Source organism: Mesoplodon mirus, assembly GCF_964341445.2.
Source record: "Mesoplodon mirus genome assembly, chromosome: 14".
In the NCBI taxonomy this organism is placed as follows: Eukaryota; Metazoa; Chordata; class Mammalia; order Artiodactyla; family Ziphiidae; genus Mesoplodon; species Mesoplodon mirus.
Genome location: NC_138990.1, coordinates 62,453,488 through 62,478,433, shown reverse-complemented (window position 1 = coordinate 62,478,433; position 24,946 = coordinate 62,453,488). Strand labels below are relative to the sequence as shown.

Genomic DNA, 24,946 nt, shown 5'->3' with positions numbered 1-24,946 from the left:
GAGAGAGTGGTGACATGATGAGGTGAGCTTGGCAGGGGAGTCTGTTTTCAAATTTCCCCAGATTGAAATCTGAATCAGGTGGACAGCACAGAGCAGAGATGAGCTAGTCTTTTCCATCTTTCAGCACTCATCAGTCCTGCTTGGCGTCTTCTCTCTGGCCTTGAGCTGCATAGTTCAGTAGGTCTCAGAGACCTTGGAGGGGAGACCAAAGGGGGACACAGAAAAGCCCAAGGGATGGAAACAGGACTTGCTGCAGCAGGATGTGTGTGTCGCCCCTCGAGATGGGAAAACTGAGGAGTGGCTTCGTCTTTTCTACAGGAGGGCTGGCCCCAGGCAAGAGAATGACACGTTCTCCACCTCCAGCGTGTACAGAGCACGAGGAAAAGGGGGGCCCTCATGGAGAGGGACTCCAGAGGAGAACCACAAAGCCCAAACCCAAGTGACGCATGAGGGATGTGGGAGGGCAGGTGCCTGGGGAAAGGGTGTGGTGACGCCTCTTCTGAAGACCCCTATCGAAGGAGGGATGGATTCACTTTGATTGAAGAGGGGTTATAGAGTATGGCCCATGGTGCTGGGGGAGCAGCAGAATGGGGAAAAGGTGGCAGCAAGACTTCAAGACTTGGGAAGCACTGAGTATCATCCCAGAAGGCGACCAAGGGGCATCCTCAGTGGGGGCAGGAGGAGAGGGGGACCAGGGGCGGGAGTTGGTGAAGAAGATTGGCAAGGAATAGGGCGGGAGGGAAACTCAATTGGTCACACCACCAACGGTGGGCTATGCCTAGGTGCTTTCAGGGGCAGGACCACCTCCTTCCTGGCTCCCTCTCACTGGTCACTAATGGGGGAGGGGAGCCAGTGTATAGAGAACCTCAGGAAATCTGTACACACTCTGGCATCGGCTCCCCTGTTTAACTACTTGTGCTTCACCTTTCAATCATTTGTGTCCATTAGTCATGGAAACGGGTTTCCTTTGCTGAGGTCAAATGAGCACAGTGACGGAGCTAGATTCCACAGGATGTCTGAATGTCCCAACTTGCTGACTGCTTACCAGGGAATCGGGCTCAGTCAATACAGCTAGGGATGTCATTCCCAGAGAGCCTCTAGCTCCATGGCGGGCTGGCTTGGTGAGCAATCTAGCTCTGTTCTGGGCTTTCCAGTGGTCCCGGAATCATCTGTGGCATTGGAGTGAGTGTGCCATTCTTCAAGAGCTCTACAGAAGAACACACCTGGCTCACGCACCCCTTACGCAACCTGGCCCAGGCCCTAGTTCCCTTGGAGACAGCTTAGGTGCATGTCAGTCACTCATTCCCGATTCAAATAACTAACAATTCCTGACTATTAATTAACCTTAGAGGCTTAGGGAGTTTTCCAAAGCAAGTATTTCTAAGAAACCCCATCCCCTGTTAATACCATGGAGGCAGCATAGCATCCTCAAATTTAGAGAGGGCTGGGGATTTTATCCTGTACTCCCTGGGTTTACTCTTCGGAAAGCTGCCGTCTCCCTTACAGAGTTGGCACGAGACTCCACTCCAAGGTTCTGATGGGCAAGCTCCTAGAGATACTCCCTGTTTAATTGGATCTTTAGTCACCCCATGTGCCTCTCCTAATATCTAAATGCCTGACTCTCAGCCCCCACCGCACAGCCTGAGAGGTGACACTGGGACAGCGGAACAGCCTTCTAACTCTTCACACCTCATCTCCTCCACTAAGTCCTTCCCGCATCCTCTGACGCACACGGAAGGAAGGCTGCATGCAGGAGGAGAAAGAGCACTGGCTGGCCTCCCATCCTGGTTAGATGACACTGTGAAGGTAACCTCTTTGAGCCTTGGTCTTTTCATCTGTAAAATGGGGGTGGTCACAGGTGCCCTACAGATTGTCTTGAGGACTAAATGAGATGCCAGATGTGAGGTGCCTCCGTGCAGACCCCAACACACAATGGGCACCCAATAAATGTGAGACCCTACCCTGCCTCCGAGTCTTAGCACCGTGTGCCGTGGGCATGCCTCACTCTCTTCTTGGCTGTGTTCCGCAGCACAGCCCATGTGATCTGCCCACGGGTGCCATGGGCTTCGTGAGGGCAGGGCCTGAGCTCACAGTTCTCTGGATGCTTTCAAATCCTGAACTAGCGCTGAGCCAGGGCCTGCCTGAACATCCTGTGCTTCCTCCAGCCACTGAGATTCTTCCAACGGTGGCTTACTGCTCTCGGAAAAAGCCCGTTTCTTACCCACTTCGAAAGGCCCTCTGGGATCTCGTGCCTGTCCACTTGCCCAGCTTCATCTCCTGGGCCCGGGGGAACCATGAAGTCCTCTGGACTCACTGGCTTGCTCCTGCAACCGGGTCTCTGTTCAGCTAGTCCTCGGCCCGGAGCACCCCCTCCCCTCCTTGCCTTCTGCCCCATGTCTTCATCACCGAGCTGACTTCTGCTCACCTTTCCCATCTTGGCTCAGAGGCCCTGCTTTCAGGAAGCCTTCTCTGTCCCTCCAGGCCTCTTATGGGGGTTCTATCACCTCTCCTAACTCTCATCACGGCACTTACCACCCTGGGTGTCCGCCTCCTTTTGCAACTAATCTGTGCACTCCTGGGGGCAGGGACCGGGTTGAACTCGCCATTCCATCCCTGGGATGGCGTACTGCCTGGCACACAGAGAGTGCTCAAGAAATATCAGAGGAAAAAACTAATCAAATGCACATCTCTTGCTGCTGCTTTATCTAGAGCCACTGAAGTGATCTGGGTTCAGAACCTGTGGCACTCTTGTGCCAGAGGGTGTTTTTATTTGGAGAAGGTTGAGGTCTGACTCACAAAGAGCCTGGAGCAGGGCACCGCAGCCCATGGCTGCCCCACAGCGCCCTGAGAGACAGGCAGGCTTAGGTCTGGTGAATGGGGTTTCCTCTCCCTGCAGTGGTCAGCCTGGGCCACTAGGGTTCCTTGACTGCTGGTCTGAGAAAGAAAGAGGATGAACCAGGGTTTGGGCAAATTCTACCAAGACAGATGGGCTAAGAGAAGTTTACGGACTTGGTGGGTATTTGCAGTTGGTGTCAGGGGAGAACAACATTCCTCTTCCCTTTGGCTTCATTGAGTAGTAAGGTCTTGGATTTGAGAGGTCTGGGGCTGACCCTGGGGGGAGGGCACACTTCTGGCATCTGCAGCCGGGGAGTGAGGTAGAACTTATGGAAACAGAGTTACAGGCCACTCCTGCATTTGAGAGGCAAAGGTAGGGGATCTGCCTTTTAAATCGCGCCGAGGCCACTGAGGGCTGGAGGCTCAGCCGACTGTGGCAGTGTCTGGACCCCAGTGCGGACACGGGCAGGCTGCCTGAATGCTCGCTTCCTGTCTGGCTGGCGCAATTCTTTCATAGCCCTCACTGAACCCAAGTCATAAATACAAGCTTTCAGAGGAGCCAGCGATTTCTGCTTCTGTCTTTATCTGATTACGAGATCAGCAGATGACTTTGTTCTAAAGCACCGAGAAAACTCCCTGGTCTTACAGGCCGGGGCACAGGGCTGTAGTCACCGTGCTGGTCCCAGACCACCTCTTCATCTGTGCCTGGTGTGACAGCAAGGGCAGAGGCAGTAGAGTGACCACAAGCCAGGGTCCCCGGACCCATGTGTGTGACCATAACTTTCTGGGGAGACATGGCTGTCTCCACGTGGTCTCCAAAAATCCAGCTTTCAGGTTCCACCTCCCTCTTGAGTCTCCCTGACTCCAGCCTCCCTCCACCTGACCCTCCCCTGCAGTCCCCCAAGGCACTCCTGGAACATGCATTTGCTCCCTCTTTGTCATGTTTTTATGTGTGTCACATTTTCCTCTCGTATCCCTCAAGGTACCTACTGCAAAGCAGGGCACACAGCAATCCCTTAATATTCATTTGCTCAAAATCCTTTTATTCGCGCAACAGTCAAACCCAAGATTCCTCTTAGCTCTGAAATGTCAATATTCTTATCTAAGCTCTTCCTTCTTTTAAATATCTTCAAAGAAAAAGGGAGAATTTAAATAATTAGAATCCTTGCTTAACATCAATTAACTGGATCTTTACATATACACATATATTCATTATACCCATATATTGACAAAGTACATGTGCATACGCTTATACACACATGCTCATCCATGGAGTTTAATGAAATAAGAAATGTGTAACTGCATAGTGTTTTGCCTGACAAAAACGAGGGTTGGAACAAAATTCAAGTCAACTATCATTTGCCTAGAAATTTCTCTCAACGTATTCTTCTATCCCTTTTCCCCCCTTTTTAATTTTGTTAACCAAGAATTGATCATACTTTTGGATTTTCCTGATAGAAAACAGAACGAGACACATAGAGGGTTTGTCTAGGCTGCCAGTGGAAGCTTTCACAGCACCTATCTTGCCATGGTGGTGCCCTACCATTTTTTAATCCATTTCCTTCTTAGAATGTGGTGGCCAGAAATGATGGCTCGATTCCTGACTCCGTGGTCTAAGCAATGCCAAGGGAAGTGGCATGACCCTCTACTTGGTGGAAACTCTCAAATTAAATCAATGTCTAAGACGGTGTCAATGTTTTATCATTTCTGAGGTAACTGTGATAAAACAGTGACGCTCTTACAGTTTTGTCACTCCAATTTAACCTTGGTATGTGTTGAACTGTGTCTCCCCCAAAAGCTATGTTGAAATCCTAACCACCAGCACCTCAGCCTTATTTGGAAATAAGGTCTTTGCAGATGTAAGGTCATCAGGGTGGGGCCTATTCAGTATGACTGGTGACCTTATAAGAAGGGAAAATTTGGACAAAGAGGCGGACACGTACAGGGGGAGGACCGGATGAAGAGACACGGGGAGAACCCACATGAAGAGCAGAGTGATGCTACTACAAGCCAAGGAACATCTGGTGCCACCAGAAGCTGAAAGAGGCAAGGAAGGATTCCTCCCCTACGGGTTTCAGGGGGAGCGCGGCTCTGCAGGTGCCCTGATCAAAGACTTTCGCATCCAGAACTGTGAGACAATACATCTCTGTTGTTGTAGGCCACCCGGCGTGTGGAACTTTATGGTAGTCCTAGGAAACTAATACAAACCCCCATCTTCTGAAATGGATTTTTTGCATCCAGATGTAACCTCTGACACTTAACCCTGATTTCTTCTTATGGTGCTACTTATTTCTAGGTTGTTAAGATTACCATAAATAATGATTCTGTAATTTACCTCTCTGAATACCAAGAAAGTGGGGATAATAAATCTACCTAGCTTGCTGAGGATTGCATGAGAGCATATAAGTAAACCTCATGTAAACTCTAAAGTACTACATGAATGCCATTTTAATTCTGTCATCCATCTTTTCTGCCATATCCTTCAGATTTTTGTCATCCTAAAATTTGATTGGCATGCCTCCCATCTCTTTAACAAGATGCATATAAAAATACTGTATAAGGGAAGTTCAGGCTCAGAGTCCTCTGACCTGCCCTCTGCAAAGAGCTCCCTCACAAAGCTGACCTACCCAGTCGCACCAGCACACTCTGGGGGTATGGGTGTTAAATCCACTGTGAATCAACCAGCCATGGTCACTTTTTCCATCTTGTTCAGGAGGATGCTCTACGAGACTTTCAATTGTTTTGCTGGAATAAAGATACACAATGCCTGCAGCATTTCTCTCATCTATTAGTCTAGAGGTGAAGTTAATTGGCTCCAAGCAATTACCATTTCCCCCTAAGTGTCCACAAACCATCTTCTCATAAAACCTTCTAGAAACTTACTTTAATCACATCCATCTCAGAGTATCCCAAACCTCATTTTCCCTCTTTCTGAATACTGGGAGACTGTTTGCCCATGTCCCATCATTTGGTACCACTGCTCTATTCCATCAAATCCAAATAACCAAATAGTGGGCATGGCTGATTCTTCACTAACCTGAGAGATAACTCACCTGGGCCTGGCACAGTGGCTTTCAAACTCGGCCGTACAACAGAACCACCATGGAACTTTAAATGAGAGTGATGCTACACCCACCCTGGAGACTCAGTGTAACCGCTCCAGGATCTGGCCTGGGTGAGTTATAGCACCCAGGTGACTTCATTAGATATAATTCATTAATTTACTTCTCTTGGGTTTCAGTTCACCCAAGAGTGGTTTTTGCCCTAATCTTTGTACTTTGAAGATATTTCTCTTTGGGGAAAAGTTAGAGGCAAAATAACAGCCTTGCTATCTGTCATTGTTTTCAGTCAGTGGTTCTCCATCCTGCCTGTGCATCAGAAACAAACATGCAGCTATATGGACACCTGGGCCTCAACACACACCTTGTGAACTGGAATGTCCAGGGATGGGGCCCAGACCTCTGTATTTTTTTTATAGCTCCGTGAGTGATTCTGATGTGCAGCCTTGTTGAGTCCCTCTGTGTAAAGGAGCAGTGGATCTCTTTCTTCCTTCATTTTCTTAGCAGTTTCAAACGGACTTTTTGTAGTCTGAAAGCCTATTTAGGGGCTAATTGTTCTGGATTCAGCTTCCCCTCAAGGTCACACAATATATTGGTATTCCTTCTGAATTTCATGCCATTCCTTAGTTATTTTATATCGGCCTTTATAAAATCAGGATACCTAAGAGCTCACTGGCAAACCACACTGGTTTCTTTAGATGTCGCCCTCTGAGAGGCAGCGTAGCCTAGTGGTTTAGCATGCACGCTAAACTTTGTGGCCTTGGGCAAATCATGAATTCTCTCTTGTGCCTCAGTCTCCTCATCTGTAAAATGGGGATATTAGTAGTCCTCCCCATATACTTGTTATAAGGATTAAGTGAAATAATACATTTAAGTGATGAGAACATTACACAGCAGAGAGTAAATGTAAATTATTAGTATTGCCTCTTTGTCAATATTGATCACAACAGTATGGTTAGAACAAAGAGCGTTGTCTTTGGGATGATCCCTGATCTCAGTTCACAGAATAATCACTGTATCACCAGGGTAACCTGTGTGCTTTCATCTCCTGTGTACTCCAAATACTAGGACTAACCAGTCTTCTCTCAAAAGCTAAGAGCCAGAATTGTGACCCACCCAAAAGGACATTCCTGATCTTTTTATTGCCTTCCTAACCTTGTTTGTCTTTCCTCATTTTCACTGCCATTACATTTACAGTATGTGCTTTGTATATCCTAGTGGGCTATCTATAAACTTTCTGGAATAAAGCAAGATAAGAAAAACAAAAAGGAAGAAAGAAGATGAATTTTACTTTTAGCAGTGCTGGCTATGACATCATTTCTTCTTTTCTCTGTAATGAGCCGGAGGGTGTGTGTGTGTCCACAGGGAGCTGTAGAGCTGGGGGCAAAGTGGGCAGCGCATGCCTCGGCAGCTGACGTGTTCCTTCGGGAACACAGACCCAGGGTTCCTAGGTCTTCTGAATTCCCAACAAATACCCCAGACACATTTTCATGTTAGATCTCCTAATTTTTGCCAACGAATTCAATTAAAAATAGAGCAGCCTGGTTGAATGGGTTGCACGGCCCTCCAGTTTGTGACCTCTATTCAGTAAAGCTGTTTCCACCTTTTAGGGAAAAAGAAAATCAAGACTCATTTGCTTTTTTAGGCACAAATGATTAGCTTCATGACATGTAAAAATGGGAAGCCACTTGGTTCCTGGCCATTCCCTGGTCCACAGGAGAGAATCATGGCAGCAGGCTGGCCTCTGTCGCTAGCATACAGAGATGGGGAGCCACCCAAGCCTCAGGTCGAATGCCCCCTCCCCCATAACCTGGTCCTCATCTAAACCATGTCTGAGGGAAAGCCGCTTCACTCCCAAGGCAGTCTGCATATGTAAATGTATTTTTTAAATGGACTAAGTCCCTCAGACCAACAGGCATTCTGAACAACCAACCACAGCTGAATTCTGTCAAATCCACTGCTTGATGGAATTCAACTATTCCCCCTCTCTCCTTGTTCCCTCGTAATTGTTTCCCAGACTATTAAAAAATCCACATTTTTACAAATTCCATTTGAAGAGTTGCTTTGGAAACTCCTATTAGCTACCACTAACCTCCTCCCTCACACCTAGAAATACTTCAGGGATCAAAGGAGTTCAGCCAACTACAATTTGTCTGTAAATCAGTGGTTTATAGGAGTCTATAGACTCAGCCCTCTGGGATCTCCTTCACAGGGGAGGGCAGGTATCCCTGTTATAAAGAAGCTGTTACCAAACTTGGAACATTTGTTATGGTGCTTTTTAAACAAAATTTTGGGGCTTCTACCTGAAGGTTCGTTTGGAAGGCAGGGCCAGCTTAGAAAACTACAGAAGCTTGAAAGGGTAACCCAAGATACAACTCCCTGTATCCCCTGCTCCCACAGAAGCAGGGAACGTAGTCCTTGATAAAATATTTCAATATTTCAAACAAGACTTCTTGACCTGGGTTCCCACTCTCAGAGCATGGATGGCACGTTTTCTGTGAAAGGCCAGCTAGTAAATATTTTAGGCTCTGTGGGCCATGGGGTCTCTGTCACAACCACTCCCCTCTGCCGTGTGGCACGAAGCAGCCCTAGACAAAGTGTCAGTGACTGCGAGTGGCTGCGTCCCAGTAACACTTTATTTATGGACACAGATATTTGAACTTCTTATAATGGTCAAGTGTCACCATTCCTCCTCAACCACTGAAGAAAAACCTAAAACCCATTCTTAGTCTGAGGGCTGCACAAAAAGAGGCAGTGGGTTGGACTTGGCCAGTGGGTCAGAGTTTGCCGACCCCTGTACTAGACGAGGGACTTCAGGGCTTCTGGGAACCTCGTGAAATACAAGCCAGTGTGTTTTATGTATGGGCACTTTCGGGTTTTCCTGGAGAGAGGTCACTGCAGCAGATTCTGGAAGGGGTGGCAACTTCACTGCTAAGTTAAGAATCACAGATTTCAAAGTTTCCCCTCAAACAAGGCCTGAAATTCTCTGTGGTACAGTAACTCTGAGAAGCATTCTCAGGACCGGAAATGTCCCCTTTTCTTCAAGTCCCTCGTACCATGGAGGCCCCCCACATGGGGCGTTGCCTTGGGCCTGTGTGGTGCTCCATGGGAAGGCTGAAGGGTCCCTATGAAAATGGTTGGGAAAAGTCCCCCGGACGCAGGCTCTCTGTCTAAGGCTATTTCAAGACCAGGCGGAACCACTTGTCTCATAGCTTTAGCCTCACAGACACAGCATTTCTTCATTCCTTTTAGGGAAGGAGACATTTCTGGGCAGTTCTGAAGGGCGGTGCTGACACCTGCCTCCTGAAACCCTCCCAGGCCTGCCCAGGTCCACACGTGGACACACCTTTGGCTGTGACTATCTGCTGTTAAAACTTGGTAAAAAAGTATAAGCATACGTTTCAGCCAAGATTCATTTTGGGCCGTGTGGTTAAGGACACACCCTCATAGTCTGTACAGCACTCACTGGCCCTTGACGACGTTCAGTTTGGAGTTTTAAATGGCCTAGAGGTGTCTCCAAGTGGCCCAAGAATATTGGCTCCCTGGCAAGGCAAGTAGCATCTTGGGGCCACCTGCATCTTCTGTCACTCGCAGTACCCAGCTCACAGCCGGGCCTTAACTAAGTAGACCCTGCTGAGTCCCCAGGTGATGGCCCAGAGCAAGAGCTCTTCTCACACAGGGGAGCCTGCCCCCTCCAAGACAAGACATGAGAGGAAAGGAGTGCCCGTTTCCCTCTCAAATGCTGCAAAGGAGCTCGGAAACCGTTCCTGAGGCCACAAGGCCTCCATCCTGCTGCTAATAAGAAGGGTCTGGAACTGCTATGTGGGAAAGAAATGCCCCTTCCTGGGGAACCAGCCCCAACCCAGGCTGGTCACCCTCACATACCTTGATCGCCCTGTGCCTCTCTTTCCTGGCCCTCCTTGTAACTGGGGCTAAAAAGTGACTTACTCAGTAACTGTCTCCTGCACAGGCTAGAGGCTCTGCTCGGGGGCCTGCCGTGTACTTCCAGCAGCGGCACGGCTCAGCCCCTCTGTGTGGACAACATAATAAAGCTCAGGGATGGAGATCTGCCTGATGCATTTAACCTCCCAGCTACCCCAACTCCCACTGCAAAGAGTAGCAAGCAGCTGGCCCAACGTGGGCCCGCCCGGGTGGAGCCAGGGTTGGATTCAGCCTGTTCTGACCCCAGGCCGGGCCCCTGGTGTGTGCTGTCCTGCCTCCTGCTGAGAGGCGTCAAGGCAGTCACCTGTGCAAAAGGGCTGAAGCGCTGAGCCCAGCCCGGGTGGCCAGTCACTGGCTTCCAGCAACAGCATAGTTGCTGCGTTAAACACCAACCAACCGACCAACCAACTAACCAACCAATCAGCCAACAAGCAAACAACTGCCTTCTGCCCTGCGTCCCTCACAGTGCATGAGGCTGCCATCCCCACTAGGCCCTTTGGGGTCACATCTTAGACATGAGGGGTGAAGGGGAATACAGCCCTTCAAAATTCTTCATTATGACCAAGAGTAAGAAATACATGTTATAGGGCTTCCCTGGTGGCGCAGTGGTTGAGAATCCCCCTGCCGATGCAGGGGACACGGGTTCGTGCCCCGGTCCGGGAAGATCCCACATGCCGTGGAGCGGCTGGGCCCGTGAGCCATGGCCACTGAGCCTGTGCGTCTGGAGCCTGTGCTCCGCAACGGGAGAGGCCACAACAGTGAGAGGCCCGCGTACCGCAAAAAAAAAAAAAAAAAAAAGAAATATATGTTATATATGACCTAGTGGACATCCCCTCATTCCACCGTCCCCAAGAAAAGATGCAGCTTGCTACACTTTACCCTTACCATACGTGATGCAGTCTATGTTCTAGTCTCTCTACTTTGTTCTTTTCTTTCCTTTTCTCTTCTTCTGTACTCTACCCAATTCTACCCTATCCTAGTCTTCATTAAAAATGTTTTCTGCACCTGACCCACTAAACTGATTTTACAATCCACTGATGGGTAGACCTGGAAGTAGGGTAAAGGGGCACCCAGCAGGGGTGTCTGGAGCTGAAAATGTGTAGAAAAGACAATATTGATATGCAGGAATCAAAAGCCTTAGGAGGAGACAGCACCCTGCCTGCTGTGGCCTGCCCAAGGCCTGAGCCCTGTGCCAGGCTCTGCAGCGAGCTGGCCCCATGCAGCGGGACATGCAGCAGCAGGCCCCGTGGCTGCTCCCGCTGAAAGTGGGCAGACACACAGTGGCAAAGCCAGCCCCACTCTGCCTCTAACCAGGGGGCCCTTTTTCATTTATCATCGACTTTTCAAAGCAGTGTCATTGTTGACAGCTGTTGAGTTTAGCTACTCTCGGGATGCTTTTGGGTACTCAGAGAAGAAACTTTCCAATCAGTCCTGGCAAAGGCCCTGATCCTGCACTCAACAATCCCCCACTCCAACCCCCCGCCCCGTATTTATGAACATGTCCTGGATGGAGATCAAGCTCTCTTGGCCTGGGATTTATTGTTGCTCTGCCTACTGGCTTTGAAACGGGAACTGTAAACACTCTAATAGATGCCTCCCAAATCACGATGAGGTCACCCACCTTCTCTTACCATTCAACAATTTCAGGTTTCCTAATGCAGGATCTTATCAGCCCAAATTCCCAGGCACATACTGGGATAGATCTTGGGCCATAAAAGGTGAGAAGAGAATTTTGAGATGGAGCTAAGAGAGAAACATTCTCTGGAAAAACACTGTAGATCTACAGAATTCATTCATTCATTCCACACAGATATATGAATTACTACTATGTGCCAGGAGTTTTTGCTGAGGACGCAGCTGTGAACGAAACAGAAACACATCCCTCCCCTAACACATTAAGCAGAGCCTGCTAGTAGTCTTTGCAGTTGGGTGATGGGCACGTGGGGATTCCCCTTTTCTTGCTACTTTTGTACATGTTTGAAATTTTCCATAATACAAAGTTAAAAATATAAGTCTCAAACACACATGCTGAGTGAAAGAAGCCAGACACAAAAGAGTGCACACAACATGACTCCATATACGTGAAACTCTAGGAAAGAGAAATCTCCTTTCCAGGGACAGAAAGCAGATCAGGGGCTTCCGGGGGCAGAGGCACCTGGGAACTGCTTGGGTGTAGAGATGTTCTTTACATCCACGAGCCGGTGGTTACACAGGTTTGTTAAAATGCATCAAAATGGACACTTTAGGGCTTCCCTGATGGCGCAGTGGTTGAGAGTCCGCCTGCCGATGCAGGGGACACGGGTTCGTGCCCCGGTCCGGGAAGATCCCACATGCCGCAGAGCGGCTGGGCCCGTGAGCCATGGCCGCTGAGCCTGCGTGTCCGGAGCCTGTGCTCCGCAACGGGAGAGCCCACAACAGTGAGAGGCCCGCGTACCACAAAAAAAAAAGAAAAGAAAAGAAAAAAAAAAGGACACTTTAAACAGGTAACTTTTCAGCTCTGTAAATGTTATTATTATAAAGTTGATTCAAAACCTGCACACATCCCTGCCCTCGTGGAGCACATTTACACAGAGTACCTGGGGCTGGGAGAAACCTTAGGGACAATGCAAGTCCTTCACTTTACAGGGAAGGAGCAGAGAGATTCGGTGCCTTGTTCAGGTTTTCACAGACTCTCACAGCAGGGACCTGGACCCAGCCCCTTCCAGTGTTTTCCTCTTAGCTCACTGCCTGTGATACAGAGTCGGGGCTAAGTTCTGAAATCTCCTGTTTTGGGGGGAGGGTATTCTGGATCATTCAGTGGAACACCCACATCCTAGGTACCTGGGTACCTGTAGCCTGAATCTGCCACACCTCCCCGGGAGGACCATCAGTCCTGTCGTTTCCAACACTAGGGGAGGTGCCAGTTGCTTGCGGGGAGAAGGAAGGAGCGGCTGAAGCTCCCAGTCAAGGTCTGGTTTATTTTCTAAGTCATCTCAGCTGACAATCCCCACTCCAGTCTTATCTCCTCATCTCCCTACTTCAGGCAATGATCTTATTTCACTGTCCCCATCATTCTGGACCCTCCTCCACACCTAGCTGGGCTCACACACCTGAAATACTCCACTGACATCCAAGCTCTGTGCTCAAGAAAACCCCTTTGGGGGTGGAGTAGGTCTCAGAAAGGAGGAGCCCGAATAACATGCAGGCTTGAAAAGATGCAGGCCTGTGAGCCAGGTCTTCTCTCTTTGAAGAGACTGAGGTTGATGAACAACCTTAATGAAGCTTCACAAACCCAATGTGTGTTTGCTAGACCCTGGAACTCTAGAATAACGTTTGAGCATCAAGCTGAGGCCAAATCCAATTCTGTTATCACCCCTTATCCCAGCACAAACAATGGGGAGCAAACAGGGCACTGATGCCCCGAGATGCAAAACTGGGTTTCCAAGAGCTTCCCTCCGCTATGACAGATGCAGCCCTGGAGATTCAAGGTCCTGGACTTGTAGGCTGGTGTGGACGGGGGAACCCTGTCAGCTGGCAAAATGTCCCTTGGTGCCTACACCCTTCAAAGAGCAAATGCTGGCTTGAGGGCTGGAGGACGGAGTCCCTCCATGGGAAAAGCTTGAGATTCTATCTGCTTTTACTTTGACACACATTATCCAGCCTCTGATCGCTATGCCTCACCGCCCGCCCCCCCCGGCTGCAGGACCACCCTGTAGCCTTCTCTGCAGAGACAGGCAGGAGGGCACTGCTCATCCAGCTACGTGGCCCTCCTGGACAAGATCTTCTATGAGACCTCGGGTGGGAAGTGGCTCCTGTGACCCACAGAGGCCTGACTGGGGAGGCCATCTTCCTCGTGCCATCTCTCCCGTTCTGTCCTCTAACCTCGACAGGCGAACCTCAAGACTCCCCTCCCAAAGTCAAATCCTGAATTTTATCCCATTGCCTGGTATTCTTCAAGTATTTCGTGTTCAGTATCTCCTGCCATCTAAGTTCCTCACGTCACACAGTGACGGGAACGTGAACGTGTCTGTGTTTGTAGGGGATTCTTTTCTTCTATGTTTACCTCCCCCTCCAGGGCTTCCCAGAAAGCACAGAGCACATGCTCACTAAACACCCATTAAGAAGAGCTGATCTGAATCCTGCCTTTCCCTTTTCCCCTTTCGTGCCTTGTCCCATGTAGTTCTCTCTTCCTAACCCTTCCTGGCTTTCTCTGCCAAGATCCAGCAACTCTCGAGAACCTTCTCTGACGGCTCCTGCTCTCCCCACTTTCAATAAGGCACAGCCTAGTAGGTCCCATGCTCCCAGGTAGGATGTGTGTGTCACCTTAAGTGTTCATGGGGCAGGGAGGAGATTAAATTCAATATACACTAGTTTGGTGAATCCATGAAGGCGAATCCCAACCTCACAGCTATTAAGTCATAAATAAAAACTTTGGAGCTTATGGAAATGCCCAGCCTAGGGCTCAGATCCCTCCCCTGGGGTGGGTGCTGAGAGGACCAAAGTGAAGCACAGGTGGGCCCTCCAGCCCTTGGCCACAGGGACGCTCCTGCAGTCAGAATTCCCTGATGGAGAAATCTCTTGTGTAGAGTCAAAGACGCCCCACTGAGGCTGTTTAGCTTAGAAATACTTGGGAAGCTGTGACTGCTACCATTTCAGGGCTGGGGCACTGAGAGTCACACAGCTGTGCTCAGCAGAAGCACTGCCGAGGGGCTTCCCTAGTGCCGCAGTGGTTGAGAATCTGCCTGCCAATGCAGGGGACACGGGTTCGAGCCCTGGTCTGGGAAGATCCCACATGCCGCGGAGCAACTGGGCCCGTGAGCCACAACTACTGAGCCTGCGCGTCTGGAGCCTGTGCTCCGCAACAAAAGAGGCTGCGATAGTGAGAGGCCCGCGCACCGCGATGAAGAGTGGCCCCCACTCACCGCAACTAGAGAAAGCCCTCGCACAGAAACGAAGACCCAACACAGCCAAAAATAAATAAATAAATTTATTTAAAAAAAAAACAAAAAAAAACTGCCGAGACCAAAGGCAAGAAGAGTAAAGCTGGTGAGCAAGTTCACAGAATAAAAGTTGGGGAACCTTGGGGGCCTTCCAAGGGGCAAAGGACTGGGAATATTGGCATCTGGGGTGAGTAACTGTCTTGCAGCGCCTCCTTTCTAGTACTCTCCCAGCTCAGACCAGTGGCTGTGCCAGAATTAAGCCCCAGGAGGCTCTCGGGCAGAACCTGAACTGTGTTCTCTGCCAGTCTCTGCCTTTCTGCCCTGTAATGGATGGCTGCTCCCCTGAGCACAGGGTGTCATCCCTCATCTGAACTCCTAGCCCCTCCACCCCTTTGGGACAGAAATATTGTCCAGACCAGCCTCCATCAGCTTAGACCCCCACTGTCTCCATCACTATCAGCATCAACGCCATCCCCAGCACTCACTGTGTATGAAGGGCTCTCCTAATCATCTCACATCATTAGCTTTTCCTCTCCTCACAGCAATCCAGTGTGGTAGATTTTATCATCCCCATTCTATGGCTCAGCAGACTGAGGCTCAGAGAGATGAGGTGACTTTCCCAAGATCCTACAGCCCCAATCGGAACCTGGCTGCATCTGATTCCACACCGCAGCCTCCAAATACCACACCACCTCCTGCAATCCTTAACTCTTAATTCTTGGAATCTTGGGATAAGAGGGAGAGGGGCTTTAACAGGCTGGGTTGGGGGTGATGAATGGAGAGACAGGAACTAAAATTTATTGAGAATCTGAGCATGCAAAACATCTGAGGTTTGTAAACTAACCCTGTAGTAATTCCGTGAGCGGGTGTTCTCAACCCCACTTTACACATAAGGAGGTCGCGGCTCTAGGAGGCTGGAAGTGAATTCCCAGGTTCACACGACTATCCTGTGACAGCAATTTTATTCCTACCCAGGTCTCTCTGGGGTGAAAGCGAGTGCCCTGTCCACTCTTCCATGCCATCACCTGGGCCAACTGCTAAGAACAGGTTCCTGGGCTTTTCCCAAGCCCTCCAGCCCCGGGCCAGCATCCTGGCTCTTGGCGGGACCCTGCAGCCTCTCGGAGGCTAAGGGCTCTCACTCTGGCACGGACACAGGCCAGCGGGATGTCCTCACATGTCTGCAGGGACCGACTGGGCCCCATTCCTGCTCTGCCAGGTGGAAGATGAGGACAGCCTCTCATGGTCCCCGGGGCTCTGTCTTCATGGTTCACGCTTTCAGGAGGTCCCTGGGCCAGTGGGCTGGCTTTAGGGGAAGGGGCTGCCTGTTCAGCAGGGCTCCTCCTCCGGCCGCTGAGTTGGTGAGGGTGTGAGGGTCTCAGGCCCACTTCCCAGTTTTCTCTCAGCACAGCCCAGTCATGCAGGAGCATGCAGGAAAGGCCTCCCTTGGGGGTCCCGCCATGCAGCGTGGATGGCTGGATGGAACAGATCATGAGGTTGAAAGGGGCCTCTGTGTCACCCGGCCTGAGGGCTCACCTACCTGGAAAGACTCCCCACTCTGGAGGCCTTACCTTAAAGAGGGACATTCACACTGAAGCAAACTTGAAAAGAGAGAACACGTACACAAAGAGAAGTTTACTCGGCTGGCATTTCCCTCATTATCTTTGGCTTTCACTGAGGACAGCTAGGCTGCTGGGGAGGCAGACCTCTCCCTCCTCTGCTGGCTTCCCCCCCATTCCAGTGCCGAAGCCCCAGGAGCCATAATCTCAGAGCCTAATGCATTTGGGGCAGGGGAGGCGTGTGCAGGAGAGAAGCTAGGAGTGAGCAAAATACCTCCAAGATCTACAAGGTTGGATGATGCCCTTCAACCACACCAAACACATCACTTCTCTCCCCTACGGTCCCCAAGGAAGGCAAGCCCAATGGCAACACAAAAGCTAAATGGGCTACTTTTAATGGCAGCAAATGATGCCGCCATTTTGGAACCAAATCCCCAGTAGGATAGACCAGTGAAGTCTACGCTTGGCGACTTTTTCCAGCATCAAAGGCCATGGATCCAGCCTCGCTGGCTTTTCTATTCCCCCATCTGTCCACTGCTGTATGCCCTTGCTCTGAAGCAAGCCACCCCCAGAAAATTGATTTGAGCGCATGATGGCACCAAGTCTCTGGTTTGGTGTTGATGGCACATTGCTTGTGCAACATCAGTCGAGTATGTGGGTGGGTAAAGGGTGGACAGGAGGAGCATAAAAAGGAAAATGGAGGAGGGAGAATATACAAGATAAGACAGCTGGGAGGAAAGATGAGAAGGAAATCTCCACGCAGAAGCAAAAGCCACTGAAAAATGTCCTGGGGTGGGGTTAGTGCAAAGGGATGAAAAGCTGAAGGCAGGAAACCCGGTGGAATACTGACAGCTGGCGAGTCAGGGCAGTGGTTAGATACGGAGGCTCAGGCGCCAGGGAGCAGAAGTCTCAGCCCAGCAAACATCTCAAGAAGGCAAAGGCCTGGAGGGGACAGCAGCCAGTTGAAGTATGGGATGGAACCTGCCCAGAGGCCAAATTCCAGCTACGAATCTGGACAGTGTCCTGGGTGATATCTTTAGAGGGGCGAGGCTTCCTGCAGAGGGGATGGAAACCAGGCCTGGGAGCTGTTCTCCCGCCATATCCTCAGCCCCTGTGGGGGTGATCCAGGGACCCCAGCCTCCAGCTGAGCCAACCTGGGCAGAGTGCAGGCTTGCTGTGCCCACCAGCTGTGGAGGGGCTCCATCTGTGCAGGGGGGTGGGGGCGGTCAGGAGCTGTGGAAAATAGGCCACTACGTCTTGTCTCTTCATAACTCCTAGACTGGATGACATGACCTCACCCAGTCTCCCCCCAGCCAGACAAAACCAACTCCTTCCTGAATCAGACAGGCAGGATGCCCCCCAGGGTGCTCAGATTCAGTAGGGCCAGTTGAGGAGTGGAGAGGAGCTATTCAGCAGGATCCTGGGCACTAGTGGTATCCTGGTGTGACATAAGCGGGGCATGGGGAGGGAGCAAGACAGGCCCTGGAGTTCCCTCATGAGCCCCAGGACTTCGACCGAACGCCCTGGGGCTCTTCAGCCTGATGAGATAGGGGAGTCTGTGCATCGCTTTCCTTGCTGCTAAAACTCATGCCCAGTGTCTTCTCCAGGCCACCACCAAGGTGCAAGGCTGGAGATGCTTGCTCACAGACTTGTCCCCTTCCTTCTCACAGTGGCTTTCCTTTAACTCGGAGTCTGTCCCTAAGATCTAAGAAACTCACACCATCCCTGGCTGCTCACGACCCACCATCTTGGCCACTTGTTCCCAATGTCAGGCTCCAAACCAGTTTTCTTTCCTCCCTCCGACAAAACCTTTCTTCTGCTGCTCTCCTCGGAAGGCATCTGATGTGTCCTCAAGTTATGTGATACCTGAAGCCAATGGGAAGCCTGTCCGGTGTTGGAACCCCCTGCCCCGTGAACAGAAGATGACTTCTGTGGAGACATACCCCAGCTTCCCAGTGTCTCTCCGATGACCTCCCGTGTGTGGCCATCTATTCTGTCCGGGGGTGAGGCTGACCCTGCTTTTGGAGCACAGAGCCGTGCTCACCACTGGCATCTGAGCCAGGCAGGTCCCACACCCCCGCGGTGAGTCCTGAGATGGTTAGTTAGAGGGGGTGATGGCTTATAAACGCCTGTGTGAGTTTTCACATTGGCCTTACAGGGCTTTTAGAGATGAGAAACACAGTATGTCCGCCACTGCAGTGGGCTTTAATTCAACTTAAAATCAGTTTCTGTTGTACACAAGCCCACAGATGACTCAGGGTGGTGCCGTGAACATTTTTCAGAAACGAGTTTTCATTTAAGGGACAGATTTGGGACACCTTTCCAACCTGCTAACTAGATGAAGACTATCCTTTTCTTTTCCGATTTTAGTATTTCTCTGGAGAGAAATCTCTAGTCCCAAGGATATAGCTGTGATCAGAGATCTAAATAACCTGAATACTTCTTGAATGACCTATAGCCGAGGACTCAGTAAGGATCAACATTACTCAGCTCCAAATGTGACCAGAAACACCTCTTGTACACACACATACACACAAAGTTTCCCTTCTTACCCTTCCTTTGGATGTTCTAATTCTCTCCTCCAAACTGAATTCAAACCAACCCAATAAACGCCCTCTCCCCTGACCCCCAACAGTGTTGAGGATGACTCTGGAGGTCTGTGGGGGGCGAGTAGGAACATGCACAGAGGATGATTTCCAAGGCAATGATGAGCTCAGTCTTTAGGAACGCTAAGACAGTTTTGAACTTGGTGGGAGCTCCTGGACGGCACCTGGAAGCCTACTTGAGCCCTTCAGCGAAGGAAGCAAGCAGAGTCCTGCCCTCTGGTCCCAGGCTGGGGACCCTCGAGAGGCCCTGGGAAGGGAAGCACAGGGCCCTTGTGCTCTAGGTAGAGAGGTAGTCCCACCTGACCCACAGGATGGGCTTCTACTGCTGGTTCCTGGGGGGCCGTCACCCGCTGACCGCAGGAGCACCTCACCACTGGCCAGGGGCAGCTCTAGGGTAGCGGACTGGGTCACCTGCTCGGCCTCCTGGTTCACGCTTCATTCCTCCCTCTTCCTCTGTCTGGTTCCTTGCCCATCCTGCAGGTCCACAGAAATCTCACACTTGTCCTTCCTGCCCTCCCCTTACTCCAGGGAAGCCAGGGACTGCTCAAAGTGTCACTCCGCTCAGGTCTGCATTTTCACTGGGCTCAGAGTTCAGACTGGAGGGTGGAAGCCCCACTGAGGAGCCCCTGGCATTGCTAGGGCTTTGGAAAGAGCTCCTGCTACTCGGGTCTTTGGCCATCTCAGAGGAATCACCTCCGCTGGATCTGAGTCATGATGTGCCACTATTCTACCCCAGTGAGAGACCCTTCCCTGGGAATCCATCCTTTAGAGCTTCCTTGCACCTTTTATCACAAAGAGCTTCCCGGATTCCTTGCTTCCCTGTGGCCTCTCGGCAAAGACTCCCTGTCTGCCTCTGCCCCACCCAGGCCCCCTCTTCCCTTCACACACCTTGCTGATGGTCCCCTGGCGCTTGTCCCCTCCAGGCTGCATCCCCGGGAGAAAGCTGCTCTTCCAGTCCTCCCCCTCCCCCCACAAGGCTAGTGTCCGGTCCTTTTGTTGAGCTGGTGTCTAGACTGGAGTCCAAGTCATCTTGGAGACCTGCACTGGCCGACTGGTCCCTGCTCTCGTCCCAGGTTCCTGTTTGTTGGGCCTGGATTCCTTACTCAGGTCTACTTCTCAATTTTCTTTGGGTTGATTAAGTTAGATTGAACCTAAAATAACATTTCACCCTCAGATCTGAGTCTTTAGTTTCTCCTCCTCTGCCTGGCCTCTGGTCTCCTGCTTCCCCTCACTTTGTCTGGGGAACCTTGTCAGCTCATCTTGTCCTTAAAGGCCACCTTCAGAGACCCTCGGGATGGGGTGGGGCGGCCTTCAGGCAGGCTGGCACACGCGGTGAGCCCTGTCCCAGGCCCACAGCACGGGCTTTTGGCACGACAGGCCCCAGAACTGTGGGTGATGCTAACAAAGAAAGAAGGTAAGCCTGAATTTAGCCTGCTCCAGGCTGTGTGCCAGCCGGTGAAAATCATAAAAACCCAAGAAGGAAGCAAACGAGGAATGGAGACGGGACTGAGTGTCCAGGGACCGTTCACCTGCCACGGTTGCATCTGGCTGAGGCTCGGACCACACCCTGCAGCTGAGAGTTACCTCCGACGTGAAACATTTCTGAGAAGCACCGCACTCTCAACCACTGCCCCCCAGAAAATGTCTTGGAATACAGTAGATTTCCTCTCTGATGATTCCCAAAGCACAGGAGGGTCTTTTCTGTACTTGGAAGTGAGGAAGAAGGGGTCCTCTGACAGAATGTGGGGTGACTGAGGGCCGACTGGATAATCTCAGGTCTTCCCTGCCCGAGACCCCAGCCCCACGACTCTGGGGCTCTGCCCTATAACTTCCTATGTTACACACCCTCCCTCGCCCCCCAGGACGCTACCCAGCTGGCTACCCAAAGTTTCAGTCTAAATGACTGCCTCCTTGGGCTAGGATCCAACAGAGAGAAGAATTTCCCCCCTCACACACAAACACACACATGCACACACATGCACACCCACACCCATTCTCTCTCTCTAATTTTAAGGAGAGCACCGCCGACCCTCTCCCCTTCCAGCAGAAGGTCACCGCCACGACACGGTCTCTGAGTTAAGCCCGGAATCGACAGGTCTATTCCTTTTTCCAACCTCTGAGCTTCAAACACCCTTTATTGCACCCTCCTCCGACTGGCATGAGCACAACAGGCCCAAGAACCTGGAAGGAGTGTGTGCTGAGGCTGGAGTGAAGGCAGAAGGGAGAGTGGATCAGAGAGGGCAGAGATGTGGCCTAAAGAAACAGCATCTTATAGAGCCAGCACCCATGGGCAGCCCGGGGGACAGTCTTCCTCAAATGGCCATCTCTGAGCCTCAGCTTCACGCTCTGTGCTCACTCCACAGAATGACTGTGACAATTGGTTACTTAATATTTTTCTTTAAATTGACTCATTAAAACAAAAGCTTATCTATAAGGAAACCTTATAACGCTACCACACATGGAAAACCAGTATCATCGATAATTTTTGATCAAGATAAATAAAATTTGATTAAAGTACAAAAGGTTCTTCTGTGTCCCATATAAATCATCACCTTGGTTACCGCTATCGGTTATGTGTTTTCGACAGTAAACTCCCAGGGCCAAGGAGACTCTCTTTTAGGGGGCCTCTTGGCGACCTTCTGCCCTTGTCATCTTGGCTGTAAAATGTGCCCAGACCCCCATCTCTGCGCATGGGAACCAGGCCCGCCCGCGCCGTGGAACGAGCTCAGGGCCTACTTACAATTCGAGGTTTGAAGGGCGGCTTGATCTTCTTCTGCTCCAGGAGCAGCCAGTCGATCTCCTTGAAGAACGGGTGCTGCTTGATGGCATCCTCGCCGTTCTGTGCCGCCACACAGCCCAGGCGCTTGTGAGGGTTCTTGGTCATGAACTGCGGGGATGAGGAGAGAGATGGAATCAGTGACAAAGGCCTGGCAGGCACAGGCTGTGAGGGGAAGACGGAACTCAGCCGAGGCAACACCTTTAGCATCACCTCCCAAGCCGACTTTCTACACTTTCGGGGGCTCTGCCCCTCATGGTGCTCTTTAATTCTTACACAGAACTTACTGTGCGCCAGCCACTGTTCTACACATAGTATTACATTATACACGCATTGATTCATTTCATCCAGCGTGACCCTCTGAGGTACTATCATGATCCCTACTTTATAAGTGAGGTAGTTGAGGCGCAGAGAAGTTAATTAACTTGGCCAAGGTCAAACAGCCAGCAAGGTATCAAGTCAGGATGAGGAGCTCAGACTCTTTCTAACCCTCTGATTCCCCCTCAGATCCTCAAGTCTTCTCGTCAGGGAGACTGAGGTCTGATAAACTCATACTGAGAGGTCAGCAGTCCTTTTTGAGGGAAGGAAACAAGACCAGATATTCACGTTAAGGTCAATTATCAAAGGCACCTCCTCCTCTTTCCTCTTCCTGGACCTAGGCCCTCCTACTTTTTAAAAAAATTTGACTTTGTAATCTCTAGCACAAAACCCCACATAGATTAACAGATAAAAAACAAGAAAAAGAAAGGCTTACTGCTTCTCAATGCTTGTCTGTAAAAAACACATTGATGTGTTTTGTACTTTTTGGCCGGTGTCTTGTGACCTCACACACCCAGGTGAAATGATTATTCCTGTTTAATGAGTCAGTCCTGATGGCAAATGTTAATTTCATTGAGCAGATGTATAGTAACATAACCTTGAAACAAACCAGTGCTGGCAGGTGGAAATACTTGATCGCCACCCAGAATAAAGGTAGGGGTGTGTGTGCGCATGTGTGTCAGAGACTGAGTATTATATTTCATGCGGTGAAGGCTGCAAGTTTAGATTTAAACAAAGGAACCTAAGAGGACAAATTATAATCCAAAGGGATAAATCTATAATGATAGCATTTTAAGCTTCATCAGCAGGGGAGGTTCTCCTGGGCAGTAGGAGCCTCCTCCTGCCTCCTGTCTGGCACCCCTGAAAGGCAGGGGAGCCATGGACGAGAGAGTGAGGGCTTAGGAATGGTGCCAACACTTCATCCTTCTAATCGAACAGCTGGCAGAGGTCACCCCTGCTTACACACCCCTGGTTCCTACTGCCCACAGGATAAAGTCCATACCCCTTAGTTTGGCACACACACACTATTCAGTCTGTAGCCAGTCTCTCTCGCTCGCCTTCTGCATCCTTTACTTGACTGGTCCAAGGCCCCTCTCTAGCCCCTAACTATCCTCTAAGAAACAGTCAAAATGCCGCCTCCTCTGTGAAGCCTCCCCAGATTCACTCTGTGGACATCTAAGACACCATGTTTCTTGTTTATTTAAACTATAATTTGTCTAAACATCTCTTCTCCTTGGTAAGCTCTATGATACAGGAATCAGTTCTATCTTCCCAGCATCTGGCTCAGAGCCTGGCTCCCACTGTGCACTCAGTACACTGAGATGAGTGAACAGCGGGTTGAAGGCTGGGCCTCAGGGCACAGTGCTGAGGAAGGCAGCAGGACTGCCACTACTGTTGCACAGGTTGGGCACTGCATAACCCTCTGGTGCAAACGGCCTTCCGGAGAGTTCTGCATGTAGGCAGCAGCCCTCAGAGACACAGATCAGTGGCCAGAGTCATGGAAAGCCTGGCCTGGCCCTAGAATCAGGTGACAATGTGAGGAAGTGAAGTGTTCCAAGGCCAAGGGAGTGGAAGACTTCTCCTTGCTTCCTCAGCTCTTCCTGTCCTCTCACTTCTGGGAGGGGAAGTATCAGGGCTACGGATAAACATACAGGTTTTAGCGTCTCAGGAAGCTGACCCTGAGCCAGAGGCCCTTCTCTTTTCCCAGAGACTTCACCCTCACCAACCAGCTGACACAGGCACGACCTCTTCTGAATCTCTGTAGGTCAAAGTTTCTCAACCTCTGTGCTAATGACATTTTGGACTGGATACTTCTTTGTTCGGGGGTTGTCCTGTGCAGTGCAGGATGTTTAGCAGCACCCCTGGGCTTTACCCCCTAGATGCCAATAGCACCCCTCCCCTCCAAGTTGTGACAACTAAAAACATCTCCAGATGTTGCCATATGTCTCTGGGGGATGATGGGGGACAAAATCACCCTTAGTTGAAGACCATTGCGCTAGGTCATCCATAATGAAAGGGCCCACCTGGGGTGCCAGCAAGGGGCTCACAGGAAAGTGTGTCAGGCTGGTGTTCAGGACCCAGGGTGAGTGACCAGCTCTGCTGGGGGTGTTCTGGCTGCCTCGGGTGCTACAGGTTTTTCCTTAGCCAGCACCTGGTATAGTGTCTGGCACATCCTAGATGCCCAATAAATACGTGTTAAATAAATGAATGAGTGAATGAGCATACTCTGTTTGCTTCCTTCACTGCTCTTATCCCAATTGTGACCACATATGGATGTGTTTTTTATTTATTGCCCACCTTCTCCCGCCGGATCACAAGCTCCACAAGGCAGGGATGACGGCTGTTACGCTCACCAGTGCTTACTCAGCATCTAGCACAATGCCCCGCACACTGGAAACACTCAACAAACGGTCTTTCGTTGAATCAGTGAATGGGGAGGGAGGGAGGGAGGGAGAGAAAGAGAAACAGATGCAGAAGGGAGGAAAGAAATGAGGGGAGGGAAAGAAGGGAAGAGGAAGGAAGAAATGAACTGCAGAAAGAAGCAACATGTTCTGCTGTGGCATTTTCCAAAATATGATACATGTCCCCTGCCAGATACCTGCGAAATGATTTTAGGTCATTTTTACCATTTTCATGGGATAATTTATGTTAATTAATTATGACAAGTGATACTCTTTCCATTTATGATAGTTACATAACATTTCTTTATAAAATACATATAATTAGGTAGATTTGGGGACTTGATTGAAAAAACGAAACTAAATCACAGTAGAGCGGGTATTTGGATATGGCAAATTCTGTGACTGAGGCACGCCGACTCTGAACTTTGGGGCATTCTCACGGGCGAAAGGAGCCAGGACTGGAAGTCAGGATTCCTGGGCTGTCACGGCCTCAGCCCAGCGGGGTGACCCTTCCCAGGTAAGCTGGTCTGCTT

At 50.4% G+C, this 24,946-nt stretch overlaps 1 protein-coding gene across 4 annotated transcripts in view; it reads right to left on the bottom strand.

Moving 5' to 3' along the window:
- Nucleotides 1–24,946, bottom strand: part of PRKCE (protein kinase C epsilon) — a 608,554-nt gene that overhangs the window by 98,943 nt on the left and 484,665 nt on the right. For all 4 annotated transcript variants that reach the window (XM_082641774.1, XM_082641775.1, XM_082641776.1 and 1 more), the window contains one exon: nucleotides 21,658–21,804. In XM_082641774.1, the coding sequence (XP_082497900.1) occupies nucleotides 21,658–21,804 (147 nt within the window). The remainder of the gene's footprint in view (nucleotides 1–21,657; nucleotides 21,805–24,946) is intronic.